The 16,113-nt window shown below is 42.7% G+C and overlaps 1 protein-coding gene across 1 annotated transcript in view; it reads left to right on the top strand.

The window, feature by feature from the left end:
* LOC311145141 (kinase suppressor of Ras 2-like) overlaps window positions 1–16,113 on the top strand; it is a gene marked incomplete at both ends in the record, with an annotated part of 139,989 nt that overhangs the window by 73,573 nt on the left and 50,303 nt on the right. Inside the window, one exon of the mRNA XM_084181335.1 lies at window positions 13,561–13,630. Coding sequence (XP_084037461.1) covers window positions 13,561–13,630 — 70 coding nt within the window. The remainder of the gene's footprint in view (window positions 1–13,560; window positions 13,631–16,113) is intronic.

The raw sequence follows: 16,113 nt of genomic DNA, 5'->3' as shown, positions 1-16,113 counted from the left end.
GACAGACAGACAGACAGACAGACAGAGAGAGAGAGAGAGAGAGAGAGTTTAGGATAGAGCGAGCAGGAGAGAGAGAGAGTCAGACAGATGGACAGACAGAGAGATAGTTTAGGATAGAGAGAGCAGGAGAGAGAGAGTCAGACAGATGGACAGACAGAGAGATAGTTTAGGATAGAGCGAGCAGGAGAGAGAGAGAGTCAGACAGATGGACAGACAGAGAGATAGTTTAGGATAGAGCGAGCAGGAGTGAGAGAGAGTCAGACAGATGGACAGACAGAGAGATAGTTTAGGATAGAGCGAGCAGGAGTGAGAGAGAGTCAGACAGATGGACAGACAGAGAGATAGTTTAGGATAGAGAGAGCAGGAGAGAGAGAGTCAGACAGATGGACAGACAGAGAGATAGTTTAGGATAGAGCGAGCAGGAGAGAGAGAGAGTCAGACAGATGGACAGACAGAGAGATAGTTTAGGATAGAGCGAGCAGGAGTGAGAGAGAGTCAGACAGATGGACAGACAGAGAGATAGTTTAGGATAGAGCGAGCAGGAGTGAGAGAGAGTCAGACAGATGGACAGACAGAGAGATAGTTTAGGATAGAGAGAGCAGGAGAGAGAGAGAGTCAGACAGATGGACAGACAGAGAGATAGTTTAGGATAGAGCGAGCAGGAGTGAGAGAGAGTCAGACAGATGGACAGACAGAGAGATAGTTTAGGATAGAGCGAGCAGGAGTGAGAGAGAGTCAGACAGATGGACAGACAGAGAGATAGTTTAGGATAGAGAGAGCAGGAGAGAGAGAGTCAGACAGATGGACAGACAGAGAGATAGTTTAGGATAGAGCGAGCAGGAGTGAGCGTGACAATGATGATAATCCTCCCTGCTGCATGATGTAGTATGAAAAGCTCCTTGTTAAGTCATGTTTAATTCAACACCAGTTGCTAAAAAGTGCTCCTGGTAATCTAATATCTCCCTCAGTAATTACTATCTTTGTAATTGGCTGTTATTTAAATGTCACGTAAGTACAAATAAGTATAATTACGCTCTCTTGTTCTTTATGTCATTGTTAGGGGCTCTAGCCTCTAGATATTCAGGACTATGAACTGTAGTGTATTTACCTCCAATCTTTAAGGACCACTGATGGTTAAGCTTTTTCTTGTTGTCAGTGACTGACCAGACTACTGATGTGTCTATTCTCTGTCCAGTGAGACTAATTGACCAAGCGAATACCAGGGATAAAGATCGAACAAAATAAGTTAACTACAGGTCTAGAATCAAATAACCTTACCTACAGTTCTAACAGTAACCATTAGTAATGTTAGGTTCTAAACGAACGGACTAAAACCCACAGACGATTAGTAAAGCTCAACCAAGTTTATTCACCCACTGGGTCCCACAGCTGCATAAGACAAAGACATGTTTCCACCAGCACAAGTATATATATACCCCAATTTGGGTGAAGTATCCTCCTTCCCTCTAAACATGACATGTTTATTGCTAGGCAGGAAGTTAAGTGATGCGGGCAATAAACTGTTCCTTCTCCCTTAATGTGACCTGACCTGACCTCATTCCTCAATCCTCACTGATCCACAGCTATCCACCCTTATCAGTGACTGCAACCATGTGATTGCCTCCACCATATACATTCCTCCTACAGATAACCATTAACTTCTGGTGTAGAAACCAGACTATGGCACTCCTCATTTCCATAGGATACTTGATAATTAACAATAACATGTTCTGCCAGTACTTACACGTCCTGCATTTCTCTCTCTCCCTCTGTGACATGATTAAGGATATTTCTAGTTTATAAATCAGAACCCATCAGTAATCTGTAGAATATATCTGACCTTAAATCAGAGGTTAGGTCCACCCACTCCAGAACAACCAACAGGGCTTGGCCCTAAAGCACTACAATATAGAGGAATATCCCTGGTAAAGCCAGTCAGAAACCTCCGTTCTGGCTCATTATCTTACTGTGGCTCTGACAAAGACATTAGAGATTAAGATAAATGCCTGTCTAAGGCAGTTATTTATAGGAAGTGGCGGCATCCCTAATGCTTTTATATGGCTGCTTAGGCTCCCCCTGGGTTCCCAGTACGGCTCATAGCAGCACAGAGCCACAGAGCAGAATGCTGCTGGAGTTTTATTGAGCACGTTGTGCCGTAAAGTATCTGCTTGGGATCTGCTCAGCACAGCTCATCTATAAAAGCCCCTTCTGGCACAACAAGAACCAACCTACTGGCTCTGATATCTGTATCAAAGAGCAAGGACTCCATGAGGGTAGCTGGCCAACTGGGACCCGCTCAGAATGAGTCAGAACGGAGGCTGAATTGTCGCTAATTATTATTGCTTTTGACAGTGGCAGTTGAAATCTGTTGCATGTCATACAGTTTTGTACTGCATCAGTATGTAATAGATTTCTGTATTCTAAAACAGTTTGCCTTGATACCGTGTTTCCGGGTGGCTGTATTATTTGTCTCGCCATGAAGCTTAGAGGTTTGAGGTTTGTTTTAGATGGCCTGATTGAAGTGGTGCCTGCAGGGAGACAGGTTTTGTGTGTCCAGTTGGGAGGCTGCTCCTAGCCTGTGGACACAACACACAAACACCTGCTGGGCCTAGAGAGCCTGCTGCCAGGTAATCACAGACACCACCAGGCTCATTTTACTGCTGCCAGCTAAACACAGACACCACCAGGCTCATTTTACTGCTGCCAGCTAAACACAGACACCACCAGGCTCATTTTACCACTGCTGCCAGGTAAACACAGACACCACCATGCTCATTTTACTGCTGCCAGCTAAACACCACCAGGCTCATTTTACTGCTGCCAGGTAAACACAGACACCACCAGGCTCATTTTACCACTGCTGCCAGGTAAACACAGACACCACCATGCTCATTTTACTGCTGCCAGCTAAACACCACCAGGCTCATTTTACTGCTGCCAGGTGAACACAGACACCACCAGGCTCATTTTACCACTGCTGCCAGGTAAACACAGACACCACCATGCTCATTTTACTGCTGCCAGCTAAACACCACCAGGCTCATTTTACTGCTGCCAGCTAAACACCACCAGGCTCATTTTACTGCTGCCAGCTAAACACAGACACCACCAGGCTCATTTTACCACTGATGCCAGGTAAACACAGACACCACCATGCTCATTTTACTGCTGCCAGCTAAACACCACCAGGCTCATTTTACTGCTGCCAGCTAAACACAGACACCACCAGGCTCATTTTACTGCTGCCAGCTAAACACAGACACCACCAGGCTCATTTTACCACTGCTGCCAGCTAAACACAGACACCACCAGGCTCATTTTACTGCTGCCAGCTAAACACAGACACCACCAGGCTCATTTTACCACTGCTGCCAGGTAAACACAGACACCACCATGCTCATTTTACTGCTGCCAGCTAAACACCACCAGGCTCATTTTACTGCTGCCAGGTAAACACAGACACCACCAGGCTCATTTTACCACTGCTGCCAGGTAAACACAGACACCACCATGCTCATTTTACTGCTGCCAGCTAAACACCACCAGGCTCATTTTACTGCTGCCAGGTGAACACAGACACCACCAGGCTCATTTTACCACTGCTGCCAGGTAAACACAGACACCACCATGCTCATTTTACTGCTGCCAGCTAAACACCACCAGGCTCATTTTACTGCTGCCAGCTAAACACAGACACCACCAGGCTCATTTTACTGCTGCCAGCTAAACACAGACACCACCAGGCTCATTTTACCACTGCTGCCAGGTAAACACAGACACCACCATGCTCATTTTACTGCTGTCAGCTAAACACCACCAGGCTCATTTTACTGCTGCCAGCTAAACACAGACACCACCAGGCTCATTTTACCACTGCTGCCAGGTAAACACAGACACCACCATGCTCAGTTTACTGCTGCCAGCTAAACACCACCAGGCTCATTTTACTGCTGCCAGGTAAACACAGACACCACCAGGCTCATTTTACTGCTGCCAGCTAAACACAGACACCACCAGGCTCATTTTACCACTGCTGCCAGGTAAACACAGACACCACCATGCTCATTTTACTGCTGCCAGCTAAACACCACCAGGCTCATTTTACTGCTGCCAGGTAAACACAGACACCACCAGGCTCATTTTACCACTGCTGCCAGGTAAACACAGACACCACCATGCTCATTTTACTGCTGCCAGCTAAACACCACCAGGCTCATTTTACTGCTGCCAGGTGAACACAGACACCACCAGGCTCATTTTACCACTGCTGCCAGGTAAACACAGACACCACCATGCTCATTTTACTGCTGCCAGCTAAACACCACCAGGCTCATTTTACTGCTGCCAGCTACACACAGACACCACCAGGCTCATTTTACTGCTGCCAGCTAAACACAGACACCACCAGGCTCATTTTACCACTGCTGCCAGGTAAACACAGACACCACCATGCTCATTTTACTGCTGCCAGCTAAACACCACCAGGCTCATTTTACTGCTGCCAGCTAAACACAGACACCACCAGGCTCATTTTACCACTGCTGCCAGGTAACACAGACACCACCATGCTCATTTTACTGCTGCCAGCTAAACACCACCAGGCTCATTTTACTGCTGCCAGGTAAACACAGACACCACCCGGCTCATTTTACTGCTGCCAGGTAATCACAGACACCACCAGGCTCATTTTACTGCTGCCAGCTAAACTCAGACACCACCAGGCTCATTTTACTGCTGCCAGGTAAACACAGACACCCCCAGGCTAATTTTTCTGCTGCCAGCTAAACACAGACACCCCCAGGCTCATTTTACTGCTGCCAGGTAAATACAGACACCACCAGGCTCATTTTACCACTGCTGCCAGCTAAACTCAGACACCACAAGGATAATTTTACCACCGATGCCAGGTAAACAAAGAAACCACCATTCTAATTTGACCACCACTTCTAATGAACACGTCTGCTTCCCATTCCCACATAAACAGTATAATGACTAGAACAGACATTCACATGCGTTGCAGTGGTTGGCTGAGGTAGTTCTGGTCCCAGATCTGTTTGTGTTGTCTTACATTTACGTAATTTAGCAGACACTCTATTCCAGAGCAATTAGTGTTAAGTGCCTTGCTCAAGGGCACATCGACAGATTGTTCACCTAGTCGGCTCTGGGATTCAAACCAGCAACCTTTCGGTTACTGGCCCAATGCTCTTAACCGCTAGGCAACCTGCCATATGATTTGGGAAGACCGCACAAACAGATCTGAGACCAGGCTAGGTCTGAGGGGCTTTGGCCCATTTGTGGAAGATAATATGTATTTTCTAACATGTTGTTTTTAATGACCATCACCATGATGTGTAACAACAGAAAGTTCTAGGGCACTCGGTGATAGGTGAGAAGAGGGAGGGGTGTTCTCCTCGTCAAAGATGACATCAAAACAATATTCTGTAGAAAAGGTCATACCCACGCGTTGAATGGTTGTCATGGAAACAGTGCTGGCAACAAGGCTCTTTGTCTCAAGTGGAACGGAGGAGTTTATTTCACACCGTGGAAATTACAGTTACATTTCACCACCACTCTCTGCCAACTTCTGTTATTTAGGTCACACATGGGGTAGTTTTATTAAAGCAAAATAGATTAATATCATTATTAAAACTTGTTATTGTGTTTAATGTCATTCAGCTTTTTTATTTCAGTTGGTTTCCATACGTAAAGACACCATAACCTACTGTAGGTGCCTGTGATCAGGAAGGCGGACATGTCTTCCCTACTTTATGGTGTAATATCCTCCATGTCTATGTATCCTCTCTCTCTCTCCCTGACCTGTTGTTGTTTGGCTGTTTGTCATCTTATTAGATGATGACATGAGGGGGGAGGGGGTGGAGGGAGGAGTGGAGGGGTAAGGAGGCTGTGACTCCATCCAAATGAAAGAGAAAGGATGGAGGAGGACACTGTTGTCTGGCGCCTTTGGGTTACTCAGACATCCGTCTGTGTGTGTGTGTGTCTGTGTGCGTGTGTGTGTCTGTGTGCACACATGTGCAAAGACTCATGAAGTCAGGCTCAGAGATGTCAACACCATGTGATGCTGCTGTTACAAGGCTGTTAGTGTAAACAGACTAAACAATAAGCAGATGATGTCATTTCCCCTTCTCTATTAGGTTATCAGGCTGACTGAGTGTAATTCAGCGACGTATTGGACTGTGAACCAGAGACACAGTCACAGGCCCATGGAGGGTGGGATGGTGTTTGTGTGTGTGTATGTGTGTGTGTGCAACAGGAACTAGGAAATGCTGTGTTACTGGAGCTACGTTAATCAGTCCTATCATCAATCATTGATATCCATTTCAGTGGCGTGCTGTCACACAGTCAACCCTTAATTCACCAGGTTATTACCCCTACCTCCTGTATGTATATACTGGGTTACTGGTATGGCTCTGTGCCTAATCACCAGAGCTATGTATTTAGAGAGTTGGGCAAACTTTCAGAATTTTAAATACTGTTCTAATTCTAGACATTCAGTATCATAGCATTATTTAAATATTCCCCATGTTATTTTAATGGGGCGCCAACATGGCTGCTATAGAATGTTGTAGTGTCATATAAATGTGTCATAATGCTAATTTTAGACACTTAAAAAAAAATATTCCCCATGAAATGTTAATGGGGATCTAACATGGCCCAACTCTCTAAACACATGGCTCTGCTAAAGTCAGGTCAGGGTCATATTATTGAAAGGGAAATAGAATTGAGAATAGATTTGCACAGATAATTTTATTTTGCTGTCACAGTACCACCAATCACACACACACACACACACACACACACACACACACACACACACACACACACACACACACACACACACACACACACACACACACACACACACACACACACACACACACACACACACACACACACACACACACACACACAAACAAACAAACAAACAAACAAACAAACAAACAAACAAACAAACACACACACACACAAGGTGGGTCAGCCAAAGTGTATCCAGTGATAGTAGGTTCTCCATTCAACTGCTTAGTAAAAAACACCTGCATGTTTGGAAAAGGACAATATGAACAGAAAGCCTAAATGGGAGGTATTTTGAATCCATACACTATAATCACTTGGCCCGTTTGGAGAATGAACAAGGAACTCAGTCTAATACCCTTTTCTTGTACTACAGTAAGAGTTGCTAATGACTGTTGTTTTTGGCCTTTTGTTGGAAATATGACTTTCAAGATTAGTCTGAGTGAGAATGCATGTGTTTTCTTTTTCGAAGGCTTCAAAAAACATTCTCCTAATTGTTTTCAATTTCAATAAAGGGTGCGTTTGTAAATTGCCTCTAGTGTGTCAGAGTGCGCTCCGGGTCGTTTGTAAAATCAGAGCATGGTCAGATTGTCTGTTCATAAATTCAGAGCGTTTCGCTCTCGGAGCGTTCAGAGCGCACACTGGACGCTCTGGCCTAGGAGTAGGGTTGATCCGAGACTTCTGACCTCACAACGGCAGTCAAGCACCCAAGCTAACAGGCTAAAGTTGGCTAGCTAGCTAGCTACTTCCAGACACAAATGAGAGAACACCTCACGCTGACCATTTTACTCGCCCTAGCAGAGCTGGTTAGGCTGTTTTCATGTTATCCAGAGCGTTGGTGACTGTAACTGTGCTGCTAGCAACAATTTGATAATGTTTATTTGCCGACATTTACTGACACCAGTCATATTCAACGGGTGTTGAGCGTTCGTAAATTCATGAGTTATTCTGCACTCTGGCACACTCAGACGAGAGTGCTCTGAAATCGGAATAGATAGCCAGAATTTACGAACACACCCAGCATGTCAAGAGCTTATATTGCGTAGTCAGCTCAGAGAGGAAATAACTAAACTCACTGTTCTGTCTGGTATTGTACAGGAAGCTATATTTCAATGATTATTATGTCAAATGTGTCTTTAGGAAATGGCTCATCTTAAATTGACTTACTTGACTTGTTCCTTTCAGCTCCAAAAAAGGCTGAAAGGCCTCAACATATTCAACGAACTCTGTTCTGTAAGTCTTTGTTAAAAATGATCAGATGAAATAGTGGTAATATAATTAAAATACGGTAGGCCTATGTCATAGTTGCCCTTGAACATTTTGTATGCAAATAATGACCTTGCCTCTGTGCATAGCATGCCTATATAGGAGCAAGCCAGAGTAGTGCTGTTGTTGTCATGTCAACGTAGCCTTTATTGTTGTTGTTGTCATGTCAACGTAGCCTTTATTGTTTTTGTTGTCATTTCAACATAGTCTTTATTGTTGTTGTTGTCATGTCAACGTAGCCTTTATTGTTGTTGTTGTCATGTCAACATAGCCTTTATTGTTGTTGTCATTTCAACATAGCCTTTATTGTTGTTGTTGTCATGTCAACGTAGTCTTTATTGTTGTTGTTGTCATGTCAACGTAGCCTTTATAGTTGTTGTTGTCATGTCAACATAGCCTTTATTGTTGTTGTCATTTCAACATAGCCTTTATTGTTGTTGTTGTCATGTCAATGTAGCCTTTATTGTTGTTGTTGTCATGTCAACGTAGCCTTTATTGTTGTTGTTTTCATGTCAACATAGCCTTTATTGTTGTTGTTGTTGTCATGTCAACATAGCCTTTATTGTTGTCATTTCAACATAGCCTTTATTGTTGTTGTTGTCATGTCAACGTAGCCTTTATTGTTGTTGTTGTCATGTCAACATAGCCTTTATTGTTGTTGTTGTCATGTCAACATAGCCTTTATTGTTGTTGTTCTCATGTCAACATAGCCTTTATTTTTGTTGTCATTTCAACATAGCCTTTATTGTTGTTGTTGTCATGTCAACGTAGCCTTTATTGTTGTTGTTGTCATGTCAACGTAGCCTTTATTGTTGTTGTCATGTCAACGTAGCCTTTATTGTTGTTTTTGTCATGTCAACGTAGCCTTTATTGTTGTTTTTGTCATGTCAACATAGCCTTTATTGTTGTTGTTGTCATGTCAACATAGCCTTTATTGTTGTTGTCATTTCAACATAGCCTTTATTGTTGTTGTTGTCATGTCAACGTAGCCTTTGTTGTTGTTGTTGTCATGTCAACATAGTCTTTATTGTTGTTGTTGTCATGTCAACGTAGTCTTTATTGTTGTTGTTGTCATGTCAACGTAGCCTTTATTGTTGTTGTCATTTCAACACAGCCTTTATTGTTGTTGTTGTCATGTCAACATAGCCTTTATTGTTGTTGTTGTCATGTCAACATAGCCTTTATTGTTGTTGTCATGTCAACATAGCCTTTATTGTTAATTTAATTGTATATCAAATATGAAAAACACAATTCTACACACTAGGGACGCAGTACTGTACTTGCCAACCTTGAGAACTGTTATACAGTGATAAAGTAGGTCCAAAGAAATTACTTAATTTTTCCAGATATTCAAATTATTTTATCTTGACAGGGGATTGGACAATACACTAACATTTCGGATAAAATCCCTTTTCAGTGTGACCTGAAAATAATGAAGAATTATCTTACAAATACTGTATCTATTTTCCAGCTGGATTCAATCTATTCAGCTATAAAGTCATACCCCCTCCTCTTCCTCCTCCTCCTCCTCTTCTGCCTCGTCCGTCTTAAGACCATGTGTCATACTGAGATAAGCTTTACAGTAGATGGGGAGGGTTCTCTCTCTCTTTCTCTCTTTCTTTCTTTCTCTCTCTCTCTCTCTCTCTCTCCGTCTCTCTCTCTCCGTCTCTCTCTCTCTCTCTCTCTCTCTCTCTCTCTCTCTCTCTCTCTCTCTCTCTCTCTCTCTCTCTCTCTCTCTCTCTCTCTCTCTCTCTCTCTCTCTATCAATTCAATTTCAATTTAAGGGCTTTATTGGCATGGGAAACATATGTTAACATTGCCAAAGCAAGTGAAGTAGATAGTAAACAAAAGTGAAATAAACAATAAATATTAACAGTAAACATTACACTCAGAAGTTCCAAAAGAATAAAGATATTTCAAATGTCATATTATGTCTATATTCAGTGTTGTAACAATGTGCAAATAGTTAAAGTACAAATGGGAAAATAAATAAACATAAATATGGGTTGTATTTACAATGGTGTTTGTTATTCACTGGTTGCCCTTTTCTTGTGGCAACAGGTCACAAATCTTGCTGCTGTGATGGCACACTGTGGTTTTTCACCCAGTAGTTAAGGGAGTTTATCAAAATTGGGTTTGTTTTCGAATTCTTTGTGGATCTCTGTAATCTGAGGGAAATATGTGTCTCTAATATGGTCATACATTTGGCAGGAGGTTAGGAAATGCAGCTCAGTTTCCACCTCATTTTGTGGGCAGTGTGCATATAGCCTGTCTTCTCTTGAGAGCCAGGTCTGCCTTCGGCAGCCTATCTCAATAGCAAGGCTATGCTCACTGAGTCTGTACATAGTCAAAGCTTTCCTTAAGTTTGGGTCAGTCACAGTGGTCAGGTATTCTGCCACTGTCTACTCTCTGTTTAGAGCCAAATAGCATTATAGTTTGCTCTGTTTTTTTGTTAATTCTTTCCAATGTGTCAAGTAATTCTCTTTTTGTTTTCTCATGATTTGGTTGGGTCTAATTGTGTTGTTTTTGTTGTCCTGGGGCTCTGTGGGGCCTGTTTGTGTTTGTGAACAGAGCCCCAGGACCAGCTTACTTAAGGGACTCTTCTCCAAGTTCATCTCTTTGTAGGTGATTGCTTTGTAATGGAAGGTTTGTGAATCGCTTCCTTTTAAGTGGTTATAGAATTTAACGGCTCTTTTCTGGATTTTGATCATTAGCGGGTATCGGCCTAATTCTGCTCTGCATGCATTATTTGGTGTTTTTCGTTGTACACTGAGGATATTTTTGCCGAATTCTGCGTGCAGAGTCTCAATTTGGTGTTTTGTCCCATTTTGTGAATTCTTGGTTGGTGAGCGGACCCTAGACCTCACAACCATAAAGGGCAATGGATTCTATAACTGATTCAAGTATTTTTAGCCAGATCCTAATTGATATGTCAAATTTTATGTTCCTTTTGATGGCATAGAAGGCCCTTCTTGCCTTGTCTCTCAGATCGTTTGTGGAAGTTACCTGTGGCGCTGATGTTTAGGCCGAGGTATGTATAGTTTTTTGTGTGCTCTAGGGCGACGGTGTCTACATGGAATTTGTATTTGTGGTCCTGGCAACTGGACCTTTTTTGGAACAACATTATTTTTGTCTTACTGAGATTTACTGTCAGGGCCCAGGTCTGACAGAATATGTGCAGAAGATCTAGGTGCTGCTGTAGGCCCTCCTTGGTTGGTGACAGAAGCACCAGATCATCAGCAAACAGTAGACATTTGACTTCAGATTCTCGTAGGGTGAGGCCGGGTGCTGCAGACTGTTCTAATGCCCTCGCCAATTCGTTGATATATATGTTGAAGAGGGTGGGGCTTAAACTGCATCCCTGTCTCACACCACGGCCCTGTGGAAAGAAATGTGTGTGTTTTTTGTCAATTTTAACCGCACACTTGTTGTTTGTGTACATGGATTTTATAATGTTGTATGTTTTTCCCCCAACCCCACTTTCCATCAAGGCGATATCCTTTAGGGTCCGGGCGAAGGTGGGCACTGCTGCCTTGTATAGGTGGACCTGGTCGTAAAGGCTGTTCACGTCCAGGGTGGAGTGGTGGGCCAGGTAGACATTTGGTTTTGATGCACAGTCACGGGAAATACTTGCGTTTACCTGCTGTATGGTAGCAGGGTGGAAGTCTTTTCGTGGTAGCAGGGTTGAGATAACCTCTTCAACCACTTCAATTCTAAGGGCTTCATTGGCATGGGAAACATATGTTTACATTGCCAAAGCAAGTGAAATAGATAATAAACAAAAGGGAAATAAACAATCAGAAATTAACAGTAAACATTACAGTTCCAAAGGAATAGAGACATTTCAAATGTCATATTGTGGCTATGTTCATACAGTGTTGTAACGATGTGCAAATAGTTTAAGTACAAAAGGGAAAATAAATAAACATAAGTATGGGTTGTATTTACAATGGTGTTTGTTCTTCACTTGTGGCAACAAGTCACAAATGTTGCTGCTGTGATGGCACACTGTGGTATTTCACCTATCTCTGTCTCTCGCTCGCTCGCTCTCGATCCCTCTCTCGCTCTCACCCTGACACACACACACACTCGAGCACCCTCCCACTCCCCCCACACACACAGAAATGCAATGCACAGAATAGGTATGGTACATACTCTATCCACGCTCCTGACTATAGCTTTGCAGCCTGTGGGTGTGCTGTGGCTGGTGGCACACAGTGCATTGAGAGGTCCGTAATGTATAAGGTTGCTGCTGCTGCCATGAAGTCATTTTCTGTGCATACCCTCACAATGGAGCACCTACAACACAGAACGCTTTTCATATGGACCATATCATCAACATACCACCTATTATGGTCGTGTGTGTATCTATATAGCGGGTTAGGTCTGGTCTGGGCTTGATGCTCAATCTCATACTTTGCTGATGCTGAATATCTGAACAGTATACTGTAGTAATGGTGAATATCTGAGTAGTATACTGTAGTAACGGTGAATATCTGAGCAGTATACTGTAGTAATGGTGAATATCTGAGCAGTATACTGTAGTAACGGTGAATATCTGAGCAGTATACTGTAGTAATGGTGAATATCTGAGCAGTATACTGTAGTAACGGTGAATATCTGAGCAGTATACTGTAGTAACGGTGAATATCTGAGTAGTATACTGTAGTAACGGTGAATATCTGAGCAGTATACTGTAGTAATGGTGATGTCAGAAGAATGTTCTTTGGAGCCAGGTTCCTATATCTTCCATGTATCGTACACCTTAAGGCTTAGATTGTTTTACATTTTTAGTCATTTAGCAGACGCTCTTATCCAGAGTGACTTACAGTTAGTTAGTGAGTGCATACATTTTTCATACTGGCCCCCCGTGTGAAACGAACCCACAACCCTGGCGTTGCAAGCGCCATGCTCTACCAACTGAGCTACAGGGATTGTTGTGACCGTGAATGTAACTGAGAATTTTAACAACACTTGTTTGTACATTTACTGTGTGGTCATAGCTGAGAGAGCTGATACCATTCTGCCTGTTTGATAAAAGGACGTTTAGAAAAGAGAATAACTTGTATTTCTTCTTTAAAGATCCAGAAGTGAATCATTGTATCTCATGACTCTGACGTAGATCAGACTTTTGTCACTTTATGGTTTTTGAATGTCAGGAATTGTTAGTCAAAATAGGTAATTATAATTGATTGTAGTAAAGACCAAAGCCAGATCAGACCAGTTTTTACTAATCTATTAATACGGCAAAATGTCATGCAGTCCACAAATCAGTGTTTGCTTTAGCCCAGTCACAATCAGTGGTATTCGTTAGGGAACTATTCAATACAAGGGCATGTGTTTAAATTTAGTCCTAATTTCCAATGGTGAGTATGTATTAGGCTACAACGCTGCATGTCTGACTGAATCAAGCCCTACGTTTGGTCCAATATCTAATCATCGTTACATTCTTATCCATCCCTCTTTCTCTCTCTTCTCCTCCAGACACTCTCTCAGTGCCTCGCTGGTCCCCACAGATCCCCCAGAGAGACCTGGGAAACTCCATAAAACACAGGTAACCTGTGTGTGTGCATCTGTGTGTGTGTGTGTGTGTGTGTGTGTGTGTGATGGTTTGAGTGTTCAGACATTAAGGTGTGGAGTGTATCTCTTAATGTGTCTGTTTCTCCACCACTGACAGACAGAATGTCAGACCAATTAAAGGGGGTACTTGCATAACTCATTTTCATGCTCTTTCCCCATTTGAATGCCTGATGACTCCCAAATGTCACGGATTTCTAAGTTAAACAATACACCACCGCTATTGGCCATGAGAACCTGGAAACGAACCAACTTTTCTCTACTTCTCTGTCTGTCGCTCTCTCTCACGCTCCCTTTCTCTCTCTCTCTCTCTCTCTCTCTCTCTCTCTCGCTCTCTCGCTCTCTCGCTCTCCCGCTCTCTCTCTCTCTCTCTCTCTCTCTCTCTCTCTCTCTCTCATTTCAATTCGGGGCTTTATGGACATGGGAAACAGATGTTTACATTGCCAAAGCAAGTGAAATAGATGATAAACAAAAGTGAAATAAACAATAAAATATGAACAGTAAACATTTCACTCACAAAAGTTCCAAAATAATAAAGACACAAGTAGAAAAGGGAAAATAAATCAACATACAGTGCCTTGCAAAAGTATTCATCCCCCTTGGCGTTTTTCCTATTTTGTTGCATAACAACCTGTAATTTAAATGGATTTTTATTTGGATTTCATGTAATGGACATACACAAAATAGTCCAAATTGGTGAAGTTTTCTTAACTGTGACCTTAATTGCCTACCGTCTGTCTGTAAGCTGTTAGTGTCTTAACGACCGTTTCTCAGGTGCATGTTCATTAATTGTTTATGGTACATTGAACAAGCATGGAAGATCTGTGACGTTATTTGGATTTTTACAAATTATCTTTGAAAGACAGGGTCCTGAAAAAGGGACGTTTATTTTTTTGCTGAGTTTACATACTTATACAGTGCCATCCTTCTTGGCGTTTTTCTTATTTTGTTGCATAACAACCTGTAATTTAAATGGATTTTTATTTGGATTTCATGTAATGAACATACACAAAATAGTCCATATTGGTGAAGTGAAATGAAAACAATAACTTGTTTCAAATAATTCTAAAAAATAAATAACGGAAAAGTGGTGCATGCATATGTATCCACACCCTTTGCTATGAAGCCCCTAAATAAGATCTGGTGCAACCAATTACCTTCAGAAGTCACATAATTAGTAAAATAAAGTCCACCTGTGTGCAATCTAAGTGTCACATGATCACAGTATATACTGTGAGGGAAAAAAGTATTTGATCCCCTGCTGATTTTGTACGTTTGCCCACTGACAAAGAAATGATCAGTCTATAATTTTAATGGTAGGTTTATTTGAACAGTGAGAGACAGAATAACAACAGCAAAATCCAGAAAAACGCATGTCAAAAATGTTGTAAATTGATTTGCATTTTAATGAGGGAAATAAGTATTTGACCCCCTCTCAATCAGAAAGATTTCTGGCTCCCAGGTATCTTTTATACAGATAACGAGCTGAGATTAGGAGCACACTCTTAAAGGGAGTGCTCCTAATCTCAGTTTGTTACTTGTATAAAAGACACCTGTCCACAGAAGCAATCAATCAATCAGATTCCAAACTCTCCACCATGGCCAAGACCAAAGAGCTCTCCAAGGATGTCAGGGACAAGATTGTAGACCTACACAAGGCTGGAATGGGCTACAAGACCATCGCCAAGCAGCTTGGTGAGAAGGTGACAACAGTTGGTGCGATTATTTGCAAATGGAAGAAACACAAAATAACTGTCAATCTCCCTCGGCCTGGGGCTCCATGCAACATCTCACCTCGTGGAGTTGCAATGATCATGAGAATGGTGAGGAATCAGCTCAGAACTACACGGGAGGATCTTGTCAATGATCTCAAGGCAGCTGGGACCATAGTCACCAAGAAAACAATTGGTAACACACTACGCCGTGAAGGACTGAAATCCTGCAGCGCCCGCAAGGTCCCCCTGCTCAAGAAAGCACATATACAGGCCCGTCTGAAGTTTGCCAATGAACATCTGAATGATTCAGAGGAGAACTGTGTGAAAGTGTTGTGGTCAGATGAGACCAAAATCGAGCTCTTTGGCCTCAACTCGCCATTTTTGGAGGAGGAGGAATGCTGCCTATGACCCCAAGAACACCATCACCACCGTCAAACATGGGGGTGGAAACATTTTGCTTTGGGGGTGTTTTTCTGCTAAGGGGACAGTACAACTTCACCGCATCAAAGGGACGATGGACGGGGCCATGTACTGTCAAATCTTGGGTGAGAACCTCCTTCCTTCAGCCAGGGCATTGAAAATGGGTCGTGGATGGGTATTCCAGCATGACAATGACCCAAAACACACGGCCAAGGCAACAAAGGAGTGGCTCAAGAAGAAGCACATTAAGGTCCTGGAGTGGCCTAGCCAGTCTCCAGACCTTAATCCCATAGAAAATCTGTAGAGGGAGCTGAAGGTTTGAGTT

Source organism: Coregonus lavaretus (assembly GCF_964263955.1).
Source record: "Coregonus lavaretus genome assembly, chromosome: 17".
Classification (NCBI taxonomy): Eukaryota; Metazoa; Chordata; class Actinopteri; order Salmoniformes; family Salmonidae; genus Coregonus; species Coregonus lavaretus.
Note: the sequence above shows the minus strand (reverse complement) of the source record. Positions and strands in the feature narration are given on the sequence as shown.